The 19635-nt window shown below is 40.3% G+C and overlaps 1 protein-coding gene across 1 annotated transcript in view; it reads left to right on the plus strand.

The window, feature by feature from the left end:
- The first annotated feature begins 224 nt into the window (after nt 1–224).
- Nucleotides 225–19635, plus strand: part of Fcho2 (FCH and mu domain containing endocytic adaptor 2) — a 101613-nt gene continuing 82202 nt past the window's right edge. The window contains 3 exon segments of the mRNA XM_059276251.1: nt 225–242; nt 244–405; nt 15005–15096. Coding sequence (XP_059132234.1) covers nt 225–242; nt 244–405; nt 15005–15096 — 272 coding nt within the window.

The following is a 19635-nucleotide window of genomic DNA, read 5'->3' on the forward strand; positions in this document are numbered from 1 at the left end:
CTGGACTCACGAGTGGGCGGGGCCTCCTTCGCCCCGCCCCCCCCTCCCGGGGCCTGTGGGTCGCCCCGCTCCCGCCTGCCTGGGCGCCTCGCAGAGACTTCAAGTTCTGCCCATTCCCAGCGAACGCTCGGACCCGGCCGGGCCGCGCGCACGCGCACTCGGGGCGGCAGTGCCCGGGAGCTCGACCCGCGGCGGCGGCGGCGGCGGCGGCCGCTAGGTGGCGCATGCGCCCTGGAGGGCGGCGGGCGGTCTCTGGGAAGAAGGCGGCGGTGGCGAGAGGCGGGGGCGCCGTGGAGGCCGGTCCGTGTTTACACAGCGGCGGGCGGGTGCGGACGCGGAACCCGGCGCGGCGGCGGCGGCGGCGGCGGCACGATGGTCATGGCGCATTTCGTGGAGAATTTCTGGGTGAGCCGAGGGTTGTTGGGAAACGCCGCGGGCTTCGGCTTCTCCCCCGCGGCCTTTGCGTGCGCGGCGGGCGGCGGCGGCGGCGGCTCTGGAAGCGGCCGAGCGAGAGAGTCCGCGGCCCGGGGACTGCCCGGCCGAGTTCCCGCCGGGCCGAGGCTCTCCGGTCACCGGGTCCTCGGGGCTGGCAGCTGCGCGGGGCGCCGGGGCTGGCAGCTGCGCGGGGCCCGGGAGCCGCGCCGGGGACTCCCGAGGGCCCGCGGCGCCGGGCGGGGACAAAGCGCCGACGGGGCGTGCGCGGCTTCGGGCGCGGGAGCCGGGCGCCCTGCGGGTCTGCTTCCCGCGGCGCAGGCCCGGAGCCCCGCGCAGAGTCCGTGCGCTGTCGGGCGGGCGGGCCGGCGATCAGGCGGGCGGGCGGGCGGGCGATCGGGCGGGCTGGGCACTTCCTCCCGGCCGCGCGGCTCGCTCGGCTCGTGGGGCTGCGCCCAGGACTTTGCCTCCGGGCCTGCTCACAAAGCCCGTGGAAGTTGGATTTCAGGGACCTTCCTCATTCTCCCCACACTCCTCTGGTCTGCCTGCGGAGTGCGGGCGGCGTGCAGTTACGGTTTGCCCGAGAATGGCAAGTACAGGAAAGTAACGTGTTTACTTGGGTATCTTGGCCGGACTCGGGTTTTTATGGTCCGACAATTGCACATACCGCAGTTTCTGTTTGGTAAGGTGTAGAAGTGTTGAAAGGCGTCAGCTTCCAGTCACGCCAGCCACTGCTATCTCAGATTCTTAATTCTGTCTCAAGCATGGGCTTGCTCAAGTAATACAGTCACTTCATAGTTACTATTTCGAATGATAACTCGTTTCCCACAAACATCTGTACGCCGTGGTGTTTTTTAAAAGAGCGGCTTTTTTTTTTTTATTGAGGTTCCTTTTCCATGTGTACAGTGCATGCATTTAAAGTGCATATTGTGAAGAGTTCCTCATTGTTTTGTGCAGACATCACCACAGTCAATTTTAGAACAATTTCATAACCTCAGGAAGAATCCTGTACGCGTTAGCAGTCACTCCCAGTTTGCCCCTAGCCTCAGCCCCTGAGCAACTGATCTTTCTGCTTCTACAGATCTGTCTTTTCTGGACCCAGCATGTAATGGTGCTCTTATGACAGCATTATTTCACTTACTACAGTATTTTCAAAGGTAATCCACGAGATAGTACATGTTGGTATTTCATTGCTTTTTATGGCCAAATAATATTCCATTCCACATTTTCTTTATCCATTCATTGGTGATGGATGTTTGGTACACATCATAACTATTCTTTGTTTATCATGAGTAATACTGCTGTGAACACTTTTATACACGTTTGTCAGAGCACACGTTTTCATTTCTTTTGGGGGTGGAATTTCCTGGGTCATATGATTAACTGTATTTGCACTTGATTAGCCAGAGGGCCAAGAAGTAGATGGTAACTGTATTACTAGTTCAGTCAACTGCTAGACTGTTCTTCAGAGAGGTTGCCGCGGTGTCCAAATGCACAGCAGTGTCTCGGGTATATGCTCACCAACACATCTTTTGTGGTATAGCATGATGATGGTGAACATTGAGTATCATCTTGTGTTTTTGATCGGCGTTTTTCTGTGGTTAAGGATGTTGAACTTTTCTTCTTGTTCTTACTGCCTATTTTAAGGATTTTTCTTTGGATAACTGTGTAGATCCATTGTCATTTTTAAAATTGAATTATCTTTATTGCCTTTTTGTTATTATTGAATTCTTTTTATCTTCTGGATTCCCCCACCCCCACCTCCCCACGCTCGCGCACTTGCCCACTTTTTAAAGACAGTTTCCTGGTTTTCTGATCCTCCTGCCTCTGCCTACCAAATGCTGGGAATGTAGATGTCTGCCGTTTCTGTCAGCCCTGGGTGCACATTTCTTTTTCGTTTTTTTGAGATGCGTCTATTTACATAGCCCTGGCTGTTCTGTAATTCGCTATGGAGACCAGGTTGGGCTTGAATTCAGATTACCTGCCTCTGCTTCCTGGGCCGTGGGGATTAAAGGCTTGACTACCATTCCCGACCCTTAGGTGCACCTACTTACCTCCTTTCCACCCTTCCTCCCTTTCTTTATTCTTTAACGCAGTGTACAAGCTTTATTTAACAAAAGCAACAGGTAAAGTAAAACAGACACTTATCAAAAAAAACAAACTACAAGAAAATTTATCTTTAACAACTTAACCTACTTGCAGTTGTGTTGAACTCTTGCTGTGAAAAACACAGCTCATGCACAGGTATGATGAAAGATCTGTGCATTTTTCAAGTATTCACTGAATACTACCTTGTATGCACATATACATTTGAAAAAGATTAGGTGATCCCCAGGTGTACTTTTTGTTTTGTTTTGTTTTGCTTTGCTTTGTTTTTTTGGAAGAGGTCCTCTAAAGAGAAGAATATGTGGTCCTGGCTCATGAGTCATGTAATGGACTCATTGTGCATTCTGTCGGACACTCAGTCTCCACTCCTCTTCAGATGAGTTTTTGGTACTTGTGTGGAGAGTTGTCTGGGTAACAGTGACTGCCAGGACCCATAGTGCTTGTCAAAGTACTTGCCTGAGTAGTAGATCTGCTTGTGGGCCATCCCGCTTGTGGAGGAGAAAACCAGGTACAAGGAGCTCCAGCACCGCCTAAGGTCATTGCAGCGACTCAACAGTAGGTGGTGTGGAAATACCTTTCCCATTCTGAAGACTGTCTTTTTATTTTCTTGGTAACATCAGTCCAGTTTTTAATTTTATCCTGAGAGGCTTTTGGGTAACCTAACTTACTCCTGTTTTCTTATAAGGTTTCATAGTTTAAGCTCCTTATTTCCTTCTGTGATCCATTTGAACTTAATCCTGTGTGTTCAAAGAAAAGAGTCCAGCTTCATTCTTGGCAAGTATGTTTATTTGTTCCAGCATCTTTTTTTCTTTTTTTTTTTTAAAAGTCTTTCCTCCTTGGGTTTTGGTGGCATCTTTTTCAGATATCTCTTTACCATGAATATATGAGTTTATTTTTGAATTCTCAGTTTTATTCTATTGTCTACTTTATGCCAGCTGCTACTATACTGTTTCATACAGCTCTGTATAAGGAGTCAAGAAGCAGGAAATAAGTCCTACAAGTTCTTTTCTGTTTTAAAAGAAGGTTTTGGTCATTCTGGGGGTTCCTTCCATTTCCATAGGAATTTTAGGATTACTCCATACACTTTAGTGGAAACTTAGAACACTGTTAAAAAGATTGGGATTGATGTTCTTAGGCCAGGTGAGAACGGCTAGGCCAGTTAAGACCTGTCTCCAGGCTTGATCCCCAAGACTTGTGTAGTAGGAGGAGAAAGACTCCCCAGCTGCCCTCTGTTTGCCTTGGCAGATAGGCATCCCCCACACTCCCAGGGAGGCAAATGGAATTTGAAAAGAATAGCTTTCCTTTTGTTGTTGTTGTTGTTTTTTTTGTTTGTTTGTTTTTCAAGACAGGGGTTTTCTGTGTAATCACCCTAGCCGTCCTGGAACTTACTCTGTAGACCAGGCTGGCCTCAAACTCACAGAGATCCATCCACCTGCTTTTGCCTCCCAAGTGCTGAGATTAAAGTCCCCACCACTGTCTGGCTAAGGAAAGGGTTTTTTTTTAAGACTGGTTTGTGGACTGGAGAGTTGGCTCAGCAGTTAAGAGCACTGGCTGCTCTTCCAGAGGACCTGGGTTCAATTCCCAGCACCCAAATGGCATCTCACCACTGTCTGTAACTCCAGTTCCCTCACACAGACATACATGCAGGCACAACACCAATGCACATAAGATAAAAATAAATATTTAAAAAACATGCTAATATTTTTAAGTTTATTAACAATTCCAAATTGTCTCCTGCTGTTTCAGAGTTTTTCTGTCAGTTGGACATTAGCGTGCCTTGTTTTTGCCTGTTTTAGAGAATGCCTTTCTGGATATTTTTGTACATGTTTTTCATGCCTCTTGTTTGACCGCCTTAATAGAGGAACACGAATAATTGGAATACCTGAAATCTAACTTATGTTTCAGTCTTTGTCTTCATTTCCGTTATTAGGAACAAATAGTCAAATAGACTAAAAATAGGTTGCCTTTATTTCCCAGTGTGGAATTGGGGCTGAAAGTTCTAAATTAGAGCAGTAAAGGCTCCCAGAGGAGGCAGAAGGACCTAGGAGAGCCTAGGCATTACCTAAGCAGTTAGCTGGAAGGGTCTCAGTTCTCTATGTTAAACATCTTGCAATTTACATAGTCCAGGGTCATTTGTGAAGTAATTCCTTAAAGTAGAGAATTTAATATTTATTCCCTCCAGTATTTAGAGTGGTAAGAAAATAAAACTTGTCAAAGTTCAAAACATACTGTATGTGGAAAACACACACACACACACACACACACACACACACACACACACACACGTAGAATCAATTCAAAAAAACTGGTCACCATGAGGTAATGGAAAACTTTGAAGTTTAAGTTTTTAACCAAACAACCTGTGAATGGTATTCTCCCTGCATCTATAAAGACAGACCTTTTGTTGTGGCATTTTGTTAGAGGAAAGCTTGACTCATTGAAACACGTTTCCAGCTCTCTTGAAAGCAGCACATCCTCCCTTTTTCCTTATAGTTTTTCCTAACTGAAACTGCTAAATTAAAAATTCCTTAATACTGTACTTTAAAGAAAAAAACATGCTCAAGACTTCCTACATAACAGATGTTTTGTTGCTGATAAGTCTGTTGCCATAAAGCATACTGCTAGTTGATAATCAAGCTGAAAATATTTTTCCTGTTAAAAGTAATCTACATCATTACTCTTAATATGTAAAAGCAAATGTTAGCGTTTTAGCAGATTGCATAACTTTAAAAGGGTGCTGTCCAATATTTTACTGTCTCTTAGGCTGCATCTTGCTCAGGAAGAGTTAAGTACTAGTTTATAATACTGAGATTATCTATAAAAACACTGTACTATCATCATTAAAATGGCTGTTTTTGTATAAACCTAGATTATTCATCAGTAAAAACATTAAAGTAATTCCACAAATAATAATTACGGGAAAATAAGCATGTCAGACTTGTATTTAATATGTTATAAATATCATTTTACACAGTAAACCTAGTCTCTGTAACATGCCACATATTCCTTAGTGTATATTACTTTATAATAAACAATAAACATAATGTTTTGAGTTAGGAAACTTTCTCCAGAGAGTGTCTCATTCAACAGCAAAAATTGACAGATAAGTAGCATTAGGTGTTTTGATCCCAAAGCTGTTCCCTTTTACTCTTTCTGTGTAACCCGTACAGTCTCATTTCATTTACTGTCTCATTGGCATCATCAGACTTTAGTCTTAAATTGGAGCACTTGGTTATCCACTCTCATCTGCAGTTAATGTGGATAAATATGGGAGGATTAAAATGCTTCTAGAAAAATCTGTACTAGTCTATTCATTGGACTTTGGAGTATAAACCTTTATTATATTTTTGTTTGATTGTCAGATTTAAATCTAGTATTGCAGATGAGAGATTAATACATTTTGTTTTTTTTTTAATTCCAGTTAAAAATTTAAAAATATATAACTTTAGAGAAGTTTGATATGGGCTGGAGAGATGGCTCAGTGGTTAAGAGCAGTGGCTGCTTTTCCTTCCAGAGGACCCAGGTTCAATTCCCAGCACCCAAATGGCAACTCATAACTGCCTGTGTCTCCAGTTTCAGGGGATCCAACACGTTCACACAGACATACATGCAGGCAAAACACAAATGTGTATGAAATGAAAATAAATAAATTATTAAAAAAGAAAAGTTTGATATGACTGTGGAAACCTAAAATAGAAGCTTGTCTTCTTATTACTTCAAAGTTATAAATATTGTAGTTTGGTATTATTGCTTAGAATATGATCCCATCAAATGATGTACTAAAATTAAATACTCTACATATGTGGACGTATATGTATAAATAAGTAGTTGTTTGTTTTTTTTTTAAACTCTTTGGGGGCCTGCCACGTAGCCCCCAAATAAATACATGGAGACTTATTCTTATGAATGCCTGTCCTTGGCTTGTTTCTAGCCAGCTTTTCTTTTCTTTCTTTCTTTTTCTTTTTTGTTTTTTGAGACAGGGTTTCTCTGTGTAGCTTTGCACCTTTCCTGGAACTGGCTTTGTAGACCAGGCTGGCCTCGAACTCACAGAGATCTGCCTGCCTCTGCCCCCCGAGTGCTGGGATTAAAGGCGTGCGCCACTACTGCATGGCCTAGCCAGCTTTTCTAACTTAAATTATCCTATTTCACCTTTAACTACATTTGCCTCTGGTCTGTTTACCTTTTTTTATTCTTTTAATCTCTCCTTCTTACTCCATGGCTGGCTGTGTGGCTGGGTGACTGGCCCGTGGTGTCCTCTTCTCCTTTTCTCGTTTCTTGCTCTCCTCTTTAGATTTCTCCTCCTGTTTATTCTCTCTGCCTACCAGTCCCACCTGTTTCTCCTGCCTCGCTATTGGCCGTTCAGCTCTTTATTAGACCAGTCAGGTGTTGTAGGCAGGCAAAGTAACACAGCTTCACAGAGTTAAACAAATGCAACCTAAAAGAACGCAACACATCTTTGCATCATTAAACAAATGTGCCACAGCATAAGTGAATATAACACATCTTTTTTTCCCCAAATATTCTTCTTGTTATTTATTTACATGTACGTGTATGTATGTCGGTATATGTGTGTGTATCTGAGGTTAGGGCCATCCTCTGGAGCTGGAGTTACAAGTATTTGTAAGCTACCTGATGTGGGTGCTGGGAATTGAACTCAGGTCCTCTGTAAGAACAATAAATGTTCTCAATAAGTGAGCCATCTCTCCAGTCCCGAATGTAACACATCTTAAACTAATATTCCATAACAGAAATGTTTACTGTGTACTAACAAACTTGCAAATTATTTTATATCTGTTGATACGTAAAAGGTACAAAAAAAGACTAAAATATAAAATCTCCCTTTTTCTCCAGCCGGTATGTTCCCCCTAAACACAGTCACTTATTTCTTTTTATCATTCCAAAGAACTTGTACACATACAAACATATGCATACACAAAGTGACGTGTGTTAGTGTATGACTATTTAAGTAGTTAGCCATACCCAAGTTGTTATCACTGCAACAAACAGAATATCCAGCTACAGATTCAATTGACTTAGTTCAATTAGGCTTGATTAGTAGACATTCTAAAATTATAGTATTTTTAAGAAAGACTTTTATGTTTTGCATTGTCTGTGTGCTATGTTTATGCAGTGCCCACAGAGGTCAGAAGAAGGTGTCAGGAGATCACTATGTGGGAATTGGAATTCGAACCCAGGTCCTCTGTAAGAACAGCCAGTGCTCTTAACTGCTGAGCTATCTATTTTGTTTTTGAGATAGGATCTCACTTTTTTTTTTTTTTTTTTTTTGCTCAGGCTCACTTTAAAATAAGACAAAACAAATAAAACAAACCTGACTCTGTGGCCCAGACTGTACACAAATTCATGATCCTTTTGCCTCAGCCCCTGAGTGATAGGATTACAGGCATGTGACACTCTGACTTTTTAAAAATTAAATTTTAGACTGCACTGAATTTTATCGTGAGGTGCTTAGAATTTTGAAAAGAGTATTTTATTTTGTATTTTTGCTTAATCTCAGGAGAAATTGGAAGTGAAAAATTGATGTGATTTAGTCTGCTTATTTTTAATTCAGAGGGAGGACTTTTAGAACACTGGCATTAGGAAGGATACAGTTTTAATATGTGACTTAATTTCTGGTCTGTAGTCTCACTGTGTAACCCTGGCTGGTCTGGAACATACAGATCCATCTGGAGTGCAGGATTAAAAGCCTGTGCCACTGTGCCCAGTCTAAACTTTTTAATTAGAAACTTCAAAGTTACTTTGCTTGTTTACTCTGTTTTAGACTAGAAGAAGCCTGAACATTTTCAGTGACTTGACTTTATAGTATATCTTTTTAGCTAAATTTCAGTTTAATTGATAATGCCAATCCATATGCATAATAAAGTCTTATTTTTACTAAACTGAATGTGGAATAATACATGTCAAACTATTAACTGCAGTCCTTTTAAAGGCTTGTATGATTCTAAGAATATCTTTTTTGGGTCTATCAAATGCCAGACAAGCACTCTGCCAGTAAGCTACACCCCCAACTTGATTTAAATACCTGCTTTGATTGGTATTTTTTTGTTTTTGTTTTTATGTTTTGTTTTGTTTTTGAGACAGGGTCTTGCTTTGTAGCTCTTTTGCTGGCCTGGAACTCATCCAGATCCCCCAGCCTTCCAGAATGCTCGGATTAAAGGCATTGCTCTCCCAGCCCTTAGATTGGGCTTTAATAAACTGTTTTCTCCCAGGACCTGATCAGTAAACAATGAATGAGAGTACTACCTCTGTGGGATGCTTTGAGATCGGCAGATAGAGATCCCATCTGTGATCTGAGGATATCACTTGCCTAGCATGCACAGTGAAAAAATCTTAACTTCATCATAACTGTCTTTCTCAGACCAGGAATGGTAAGCTGCTTAGATAAGAATGACAGTTTCTGCTAAGGATTGATTGATTGATTGATTGATTGATTGATTCATCTATTTGTCTGTCTGTCTATCGATCGATCTATCTATCTATCTATCTATCTATCTATCTATCTATCTATCTATCTATCTAGATACAGGGTCTCTTTATATAGCCCTGGCTGTCCTGGAACTTGTTATATAGGCCAGACTGGCCTCAATTGAGTATGAAGGGTATGTTGAAGTTGAATTCTAGCTATAGGTCTGTCTGTCTATCTATCTATCTATCTATCTATCTATCTATCTATCTATCTATCTATCTATCTAGACACAGGGTCTCTTTATATAGCCCTGGCTGTCCTGGAACTTGTTATATAGGCCAGACTGGCCTCAATTGAGTATGAAGGGTATGTTGAAGTTGAATTCTAGCTATAGGTCTACCCTTGAGAACTATGGAGAGGAAAAACATTTATAAAAAATTTACTTTGTTCTTTAAAAACAACTTTTTGAAGTATACATTTTTGCCTGTATGTCTGCCTTTTTATTACTATTTTTTATTTTTATTTTTTTCCTAGTAGAAGTATGTCTGCTTTTTGAGACAGGGTCTCATGTAGCCCAGGCTGGCCTTCAACTCAGGATGTTTGTAATTCAGGATGACGTAGAACTTATGAGTCCCCTGCCTCCACCTTCTGAGTGTTAGGATTTATAGGTATTTGCCATCATGCCCAGTTTATGTGATGTTGGGGATTGAACCTAATGCTGGTGCATGCTAGACAAGCGCTTTACCAGCTGAACTGCTTCTCCAGCTCCCTAGGGTGAGTTTTATTGTTAAGTAATCACTAAAGTGACAGTTCTTACAGAGCTCTTGAGTAGTACTCAGAAGACCCTCTAGTTGACTGACCAGTTCCATGCAACCCTCCCAAATAAATAATAAAAATGTAAGTAAAAGAAGTGCACTTCAGGAGGTTTTGGTAATGTAGGTGTGTGACTGTGCTGGTTAGTTGTCGTGGTCAACTCTGCACAGCCTGGAGTCACCTGGGAAGAGGGAGTCTCAGTTGAGGAAGTACCCCGTCAGATTGTCTTGATTGACGATTGATGTGGGAGGGCCCAACCCATTGTGGAGGGCACCACCTTAGGTAGGTACTTCTGGGCTGTATAAGAGATCTAGCTGATGTGCCTGGTGGTGGCACATATCTTTAACCCCAGCACTCGGGAGGCAGAGGCAGATGGATCTCTGTGAGTTTGAGGCCAGCTTGGTCTACAGAGTGAGTTCCAGGATAGCCAGGGCGGTTGCACAGAGAAACCCTGTCTCAAAAAACAAACAACAGAAAAAAACCCAACCAACTAACCAATAAATAAATAATAATGAATAACTTGAGAGTTAACTGAGCATGAGCAAAGAGCCAGCCAGTACAGTAAGCAGTGTTTCTCTATGGTTCTGCTTCAGTTCCTACCCTGACTTCAGCCTCGGTGTGCTGTGACCTGAAATAAACCTTTCTCCTCCTTAAGTCGCTTTTGGTCATGGTGTTTATCATTAGTGACAGAGAGCAAACTAGAGCAGCTGCCATCCTCTCGGGTAGTTCAGAACATTTCCATCCTCTCAAAAGGAAACCTTTATACGTTTTCATTCACCATGTTGCCCCCAAGCGTGTTTGCCTCTCTTTCTGTATTAGCCTCCCTACCCTAGGCTTTGCTGTGAATGAAGTCCTGATGTAAGTGTGTGGTCTTTGTGATCAGCCTTTCACATACTGGGATATTTTCCTTTCTTCTTCTTCTTTGTCTTTTTGAGACACGGTCTCTCTACAGAGTCCTGGCTGTCCTGGAACTTGCTATTGTAGACCAGACTGGCCTGGACATCCACCTGCCTCTGCCTCTGGAGTGCTGGAATTAAAGGTGTGTGTCACCATGCCCAGCTGTGACCATAATATTTTCAAAGTTCACCAATGCTGTAGAATATGTCACTGTTCCTTTCCTTTTATGGCCCAATCATCATCTGTCATATGGATATATTGCATTTTAGTGTATTTCTTAGACAGATATTTGGATTGCTTCTACCTTTAGGTGTTTTGAATATTGCTGCTATAAATGTACATGCAAAATTTCTTTGTGGACATAAGCATTTACTTAACTGATAAGTATGAGACACTTTAAATAAGCCTGCTGAAAATGAGCTTACCAATGATGAGTGAATACCTACTTTTAAAATTTAGCCACTTGGATATGGATTTATTTGTGGGGACGAAAATGGATTGCTCTGAAAATTGGTTGGTTCTCCAAAACTGATGGTGAAATGTATGTGTGTATTTACCACACTGTTTCTCTTACCAGGCCAATACAGTAACTTTGTTGGTTGAGACAGGTTTTCTTTTGGTTTTTTGAGACAGGGTTTCTGTGTAACCCTGGTTGTCCTAGAACTCTTCTGTAGACCAGGCTGGCCCCAAGCTCAGGTATCTGCCTGCCTCTGCCTCCCAAGTGCTGAGATTAAAGGCATGTGCCACCATGCCCAGCTATGCAGTAACTTTTTGATAGAGTGAAAATAAGACCTATGTTCTTTGTTAGACATCTCAACTTTGAAGGTTCTTTTGAAAAGCGTGCTTGCATATATGTGTATATCCTATACATATAGACCCATTTGAACTATTTAAAATTTGTTTAGTTTCTAATGAAATGAAAGTTCATGATCAAAAAATAACTGTAGTAATAGGTTTGTGAAATTAAAAAATTATATTAAACTGATAGCTAGAGTTGTCTGGAGCAATAATTTTTTTTTAAGACGGGGTCTCACTGTGTAGCGCTCTGGCTGGCCTGAAATTCACTATGTAGACCAGGCTGTCCTCAAACTTGCAGAGATGCACCTGTCTCTGCCTCCCAGTGTGGGGACTAAAGGCATGTGCCACCTCATCTAACAGCACTACATTTTTTGACATGAGTAAATTAGTGAATTTCCAAGTAGAATGAAATAGTAAATGTAAGGTTTTGTTCTTAGTACTTTTTAAGCTCCTTATGGCATTAGTGTCTACCCTAAGGGAAGAAGTAGACAGAACTGACCTGAAAGTAATATTGCTGTGTTGCATAGAAACTAGTAAACGAACCTCATTGTTCCATTCGAACTTCCTAAGTCAGGTATCTGTCTTTCCCAAATAAGCAGCTTGCTCTTCAAGAGCGTATGTGTTGTGTAAGGTGCATTTAGGTGAGTGTATAGGTCTGTGTGCCTGTGTGCATTCAGAGGCGGCGGGTGTGTGTGTGTGTGTGTGTGTGTGTGTGTGTGTGTGTCCTTGGATGTCTTGCTCTACTGCTCTCCTCCTGTCTTGATATGGGGCATCTTGCTGAACCAGAAACTTACCATTTTGGCTAGGCTGGCCAGCAGCTCTGGGATTCATTTTTCTTTGTCCCCCAGTGCTGGGGTTATATACATGTGCAGGCTTTCTGTTTTTTTGGGTGGGTGTTGGAGATTCAAACTTAGTGCAGAGAAAGTGCTCTTACCCACTAAGCCATCACTCTGGCCCACTTCAGGGCCTTTTATCTGGAACATAGATTCTGAATGTGATTTAGCTTTTTATTTCATTTTATTTGCTTATTTTTGAGACAGTTTCATTATATAGCCCAGGTTGGCTCTGGAGTAGAGACCCTTCTGCTCCAGCCTCCCCCCCACTAGTGGGGATGCAAGCCATCACCATCACACCTGGGTCATTTTGTTGTTGTTGTTGTTTTTGTGACAACTAGATCAAATCCCAGGGCTTTATGCATATTAGACAAGAGCTCTACCCATGAGCATTGCCTTGATTAATGTTTAGGTGCTGTATTGTTCAGGGGCTTACCAGATGGTCTCCAAGTTCTTGTTCCCTTTACAGCATAAGAGGTATTATTATTTTCCTTGTGAGTCTGGTAAATATTTATCATAATAATCTGTATATTGTTTGGTAATAGCCCTTTTCCTCCACCCCTGATTTGTCTTTTAAATGCGCGCGCGCGCGCACACACGCGCACACACACACACACACACACACACACACACATTTGGAGTAGGGGGCTAGAGATTGAACCAAGAGTCTTGTACCCTCCACTGAGCTTACACCTCCTGGCTACCCTTATAAATATTTATAATGCACATTGAGGACTTGGTAACTTAAATTGTATTGTGGGCGAATAAGAACCTTGGGGCATGAGATCCTCAGACTTGGGTTTTTGTGGTTTTGTATTTCAATAATTATGTCTCTGTTTATTTAAAGGTTTCCAACTCAATTATAAGCTGGTGGGTAGTTTTGTCAAGCACATGTAGTTTGTGTTATATTCAAGTGATGGAATCCCTTGGAAAATTTAGATCCTTTGCTTTTTGTCTGTTGCTTCTACATCTACATGACGATGTTTTTGCTTATTACAGGCTAATGGTAATGGTTAGCTGAAAGAATATTCTCATTTTGACTGGAAAATGGCTTGAAAACAGCATAGGTTAAAAAAAAACACAAAAATCTAAGTTAGTTAATAACAGTCTTAAATATGAAAACCTGTTGAAACCCGATGGAAATGTTAGATTCATAAAAAGCTCTAATTTTATATTTTCCTCATAGATAAAAATGGATATTGAAAATATATTGTTTTATGTAACATTTTTATTTGTTGTATGTGTGGCAAAGTACTTGCTGTTTACAAGCTAAGAGTTATTGGAGATTACTTCAGCTTGATTGAAGTTCCTGTTTCCTGTTTTTGGTGGACTGTTGAAAACAGATTTCCGATCCTGTGATACTTGCTTATAAGTATTGCTTTTATATCCAACAAATATATTTCATTCTTTCTGGGCGGTGGTGGCGCACATCTTTAATCCCAGCACTCAGGAGGCAGAGGCAGGCGGATCTCTGTGAGTTCGAGGCCAGCCTGGGCTACCAAGTGAGTCCCAGGAAAGGCGCAAAGCTACACAGAGAAACCCTGTCTCGAAAAATCAAAAAAAAAAAAAAATATATATATATATATATTTCATTCCTCATTTTATTTTCATTAAGAAAATGAAAAACTTACGCCATAAATATGGGAGTTGTTAGTCATGGTCTTTATTTTACAGGTTAAATGGACATTTTAGGTATTTCCTTTGTGATGATTTAATAATGTAGAACTTCTAGGGTTACATAGCATAAAGATTTTCAAGAATTATATATTTGTATAATTCTATTAATATTCCATCAGTTGGAGATAAAGCAATAGCCTGTTTCTTATCTTTCTTCAAATTTTTATTTATGGAAATAAAAATCTTGGGGTTAGAGAGATGGCTCAGTGGTTAAGAGCACTGACTGCTTCTAGAAGACCCAGGTTCAATTCCTAGCATCTACATGGCAGCTCACAACTATCTGTAATTCCAGTTCCAGGGGATTTGACACCCTCACACAGACATACATGCAGACAAAACAGTGCACATAAAAGAAATCATTAAAAAAATTATGCTCTTTTTCAAGTTAAGTTGATTGAAAAATTGAATAGGAATTACAAAGTATTCCGTGAGGTTCAGAGCTTATGTCATTATTAGTATGCTGTTTGGACTCAAAAGTCAGGATTTATTTTACTTATTATTTTTTGTTTTGTTTTGTTTTGGCAAGGTCTCATTGTAGTTCTGCCTAAGTTAGAACTTTAAAATATGTAGACTGAGCTGGCCTTGAACTCACAGAGATCTGACTTCCTCTACCTTCCAGTGCTGGGATTAAAGGTATGCATCGCCATGCTGAGCTAGGATTTAGTTATTTTAAAGCGTGAACTCTTGAGTTAAGTGATCCAGAATCTCTTGATAGGTATAATGGGGTTTTGTGATGTATTTTAAAAGGTTCAAGTTTATATTTCCTAAACTATGGTGTGTGTTTCTTAAAGTTTCAGAATTAATTTCATTGATTGTACACTTTTGCATGTTTATAGAATTTGTGTATAGTAAATTATAAATGTTATCAAAGGTATGGAATTGCCTTGATACTATGTAATCATTTAACAGTTGTTAGCTTAGGGAAAAATGGCTTCCAGAACATAGGAGTTGTATTATAATTAATGTAGCATTATTGTACTTTCTCCTTTTTTATGTCTGTTTTTGTTTATGTCTTGAATTTCAGGGGGAAAAAAATAATGGCTTTGATGTTCTCTACCATAATATGAAACATGGACAGATATCAACTAAAGAACTAGCAGACTTTGTTAGAGAAAGGTATGTATTTTTATAAGGCGTTTAAGAACTTACCAATTTAAATTTTAGAATATAACTAATTGTAAAAATTTTAGTTGGATTTGAATAATTAAAGTTCACTTTCTAAAAACATAATTATATTTTAAAGGAGTGTTTTACAAACTTCTCTCCTCTCTACATTGAGAGCTGATACTGGCTCAAAGTGGCATTGTTTGAAGCCCCAGTTTGCAAATTATTTCTTTATAATAGCTATACATTTGCATTGAATGTGTTATCAAAATAATATAATAAAACAAGATTTTGTAGGATGAAACATTGCCATTTCTTTAAGCAAATATGCTAAAAAAATTTGAAAAGACTCTCCCAAACTCAATTTAGTTGCACATTATAATTTTTATTAAAAAGTCTTGTGGTTTTGAATGCTATAAATTTTATTTATAAAATGTAATTTTCTTTCAACTTTTAGAATATAATAGTCGATTTAAAAGTTATTAGAAGTTAATGTAATTTGACAGTGACAAAACTACTTTTGTACTTGGGCTCTCTAACACCCCTTTTATTTATTTTAATTTTTATTTGTTTTTGGAGACAAAGTCTCACTATGTAGCTCTGGCTAGTCCAGAACTCACTATGCAGACCAGGTTGGCATAGTGGAACTCAATTCTACCTGCCCCTGCCACCTGAGTGCTGGAATTTAAGACCTTCGGAAATGAAGACCTTGCCCTCCCACCCCACCCCTCATATCCAAAGTCTGAATTGGCTCAGGCTGGCCTTGAATTCTCTGTGTAGCTACACAGACCTTGCTACTGCGTCCGCCATCCCAGTGCTTGACTGCAGGCATGTACCACCACATCTGCATGTTTATGCTACTTCTTAGCACTGTTTTGTGACTAGCTCTACTGCGTTTTTTGTTTTTGTTACTTGTTGTTTTTTGTTTGTTTGGTTAGTTTTTTCATATGAACACATTTAAAAATCTTTAGATTATATAGGAAATTTTGGCCTTAAATATTATGTTCATTTATTCTTGACAACATAGCTATCTCATGTCTGCTTAGTGCCAGGCACTTGCTTGCGTTCTGAAAATACGGTTGCAAATATACATCTTCTTTCATGGAGTTTATGGGAAGGGGGGGTATGAATAATTTTATGTGGAACTGGTTCCTCTGCTTTCCACCTTTCTCCTGGAGAGGGGCACTCTCACATAGTTGGAACTCTGGGTGAAGTCTGTCCTCCTCCTGGCCTCTGCACCAGCATCAGCAGGAATACAAGAAGGCACAATATCTCTGACTCATCTCCTGGACTTCCTCTTATCCAGCACTTTTCACTGCTGTCACTAGATACTGAGACCTCTGTATGTGTCAGTCACAGGGAGTCTAGTTCTTGTGGGGTGATTTCTTTACCTAGAATGCAGTCCCTTCTGATTCTGTGGACAGTGGGGCAACTCTCCTCCATACTTTATGTTTGATATTTGACTCTTTGTTTTGTTTTTTTAAAGGCAGAGTTTCTCTGTGTATCCCTGACCTGGAACTCACTGTAGACCAGGCTGGTCTCAAACTCACAGAGATCTGCCTGTCTCTGCCTCCCATGTGCTTGGATTAAAGGTACATACACCATACCAGGCTTGACTCTTCTTAATTGGAAGTGCTCGATGGTGGGGATTTTCTTTTCTTTTCTTTGTGTGTTCTCTGGTTCCTCTGTTTATTAAAGCATTTGGCACTGAGTAAGCCCTTAGTAAAGGATGAATCTGCAATTTCATTATCTTGATTTATTTGTATTGTTGCTCGAATGCCAGAAGTTGCTCCTAACTAGTTTATCTGCATTGATTTTTTTTTTTCCCTGAGACAGGGTTTCTCTGTGTAGCTTTGTACCTGTCCTGGAACTCGCACTGTAGCCCAGGCTGGCCTTGAACTCACAGAGATCCGCCTGCCTCTGCCTTCCGAGTGCTGGAGATTAAAGGTGTGCGTCACACACACCCGGCGTTGATTCTTGTTCTATAAATCATTAATTGTGTTGTAGCTAGAGGGTTTTTTGTTTGTTTGTTTATGTTTGTTCTTATTTTTGAGCTACAGACTGGCTTGATTCCTTGTTTAAACCATTTCCCAGGTTTCAGCTTGCATTGTCTTAGCTCACACCGGGTTCCTTCTTATTTCCATCCTGAGATAACAGTCTTGAACAGGTTCTTCTACTCCAGGCATTGCCTTTGCCTGTTCCTCTCTACATTATTTTTCAGACTTTTGCAGTGTGTCCACTTACCCTGCTCTTTCTTCCTGGTCTCTGTGACTAGGATAAAACATACGGTTGTAATCTCTTGTAGTGTTGATAACATCTTTTAATAACTCATTTGTATTTGTTTCTGTGGTTTCGTTTTACTTACAAAACAGTGCCCTATTGTACCTCAGTACTTAGCACTTTGTTATTGTCTGATAGAAGTACTATTTATTGTCTCTCTTCGTGTCATCCTTTTTAATGTTTTGTTCTTTTCCCTTCTATCATCTGCACTTATTTTCCAGTAGAGCTATAATTTGTCAGTCTCAGTATTATCTTAGTTTGTTTTTGTGGGTTTTTTTTCCTTCAATTTGTTGTCTGCTTTTGACTTAAAAAAAAAAATTCGTTTTCTTCTATTGGTTTAGAAGTAATGCCTGTTCTATACTTTTCAATTAGTGATTATCCTCGGTATTATAATACAAGATCCTTGTCCTCTTAATATCTGATGCCGTTTGTTACTTTTAGTGCTTCCCTGGAGATGTGCAGACCTCAGAAAAGCACATCCTCCTGACTTGTTTGGAGATCGGAGCACAACTTGCAGGACTTCATGTCCCGTGTGAGATCACACTCAGGTTGTCAGCCTTGGTGGCAAGGCCGTTACTCACTAGGCCATCTTATTGGCCCCTTTTTTTAAAAAACTTTTTTCTTGAGTCATGGTCTTGATATATAAACTCTGACTGTCCTGGTCTTTACTATATAGCCTAGCCATGGCATTCCTCTTCCTTTGGCCTCCAAGTGTTAAGATTACAGACATGTGCTACCACATCTGCCTGATCTTTGACTTTTCAAAAACTTCATTATGGAAGTACACGTTTCATATAATTTTTGTTTTGCTTTTTTCTTATTGGTTTTAATATTATTTATTTAATGTTTATGGGTGTTTTGTCTTCATGAACATTGCATCACATGCATGCTCATACCTGAGAAGGCGCTAAAAGAAGGCACTGGACCCCCTGGTATTGGAATTACAGATTGCTGGCTTTAAGCTGCCGTGTGGGTGCTGGGAATCAAACCTGGGTCCTGGAAGAGCAGCCAGTTCTCTTAACCTCTGAACCATCTTTCCAGTTCCTTTAGGTTTTCTGTTTGTTTATTTGTTTGTTTGTTTTGAGACAGGGTCTCACTATGTAGCTCTGTCTGTTCTGGAACTCATTGTGTAGATCACATTGGCCTTTGCCTCCCCAGTGCTGAGATTGGCCTCTGCCTCCCCAGTGCTGGAATTAAAAGTGTGTGCCACCATGTGTGGCTCCTTCATTTAACTTTTTATTGTGAAAATTCAAGAATTAGGAAACTGTTACAAAGTACGAAGTTGGGAGCTTTAACTAGACAATATTTAGTGTTTGGAAGAAATTCCTTGAAAGCAAATTTTGTCTGTAGTTACCAAGTTTATGTCTCAAAATAGGTAAGGACTTAAATAATCATTATTTTCCAATAAAATTTATAATAAATTAAAATATTATATAATATCTGATCCAGTTAGTTTGTCTAAGTCATATTACTTATTCTTCCACATTTGTAGTATTTTTAACAATAGTTATCAGTCAGGCTTACTAAAACTACCTGTTCTTAGTATTCTGTTGCGGGTAATTATTTTTGTTTTAACTTTTGTGGCCCTGGAGATTGAACCTAGAACTTTGAACCCATGAAGCAGTCATTCTGCACCTGAGCCACATCATTCTCCATTGTTCCTCCCTGTTTTGATGTAGATTGTTTTAAAGATTGATTTATTGTATGTGTAGGAGTGCTTTGACTGCATATGTAGGTATGTGTGCTGTGTGTGCACAACCAGAAGACCATGTGATCTTCTGAACTGGAGTTAGGGATGTTAGAGGCCACCATGTGGGTACTGGCATTGAACCCAGATCCTCTGCAAGAGCATCAAGTGTATCTCTCCAGTTCCACAACTATTGCATTATTTCTTACATTTTCTTTTTTTCTTTTATTAAGACAGGGTCTTTTCTACATAGCTCTGACTGTCCTGGAACTCACTAAGTAGACCAGGCTGGACTACTGAGTTCCTATTTATTTATTTATTTATTTATTCATTCATTCATTTATTTATTTATTTATTTATTTATTATTTTTGGTTTTTGGTTTTTGGAGATAGGGTTTCAGTAGATCAGGTTAGACTACTGAATTCTTGTTTGTTTTTCTTTTTTTTTGAGACAGTGTTTCTGTGTAGCCCTGGTTGTCCTGGAACTTCCTCTGTGGACCAGACTGGCCTCAAACACAGAGGTCCACCTTCCTCTGCCTCCTTCGTACTGGGATTAAATGTATTTTCCACCACAACTGGTCCTA

Source organism: Peromyscus eremicus, chromosome 11 (assembly GCF_949786415.1).
Source record: "Peromyscus eremicus chromosome 11, PerEre_H2_v1, whole genome shotgun sequence".
In the NCBI taxonomy this organism is placed as follows: Eukaryota; Metazoa; Chordata; class Mammalia; order Rodentia; family Cricetidae; genus Peromyscus; species Peromyscus eremicus.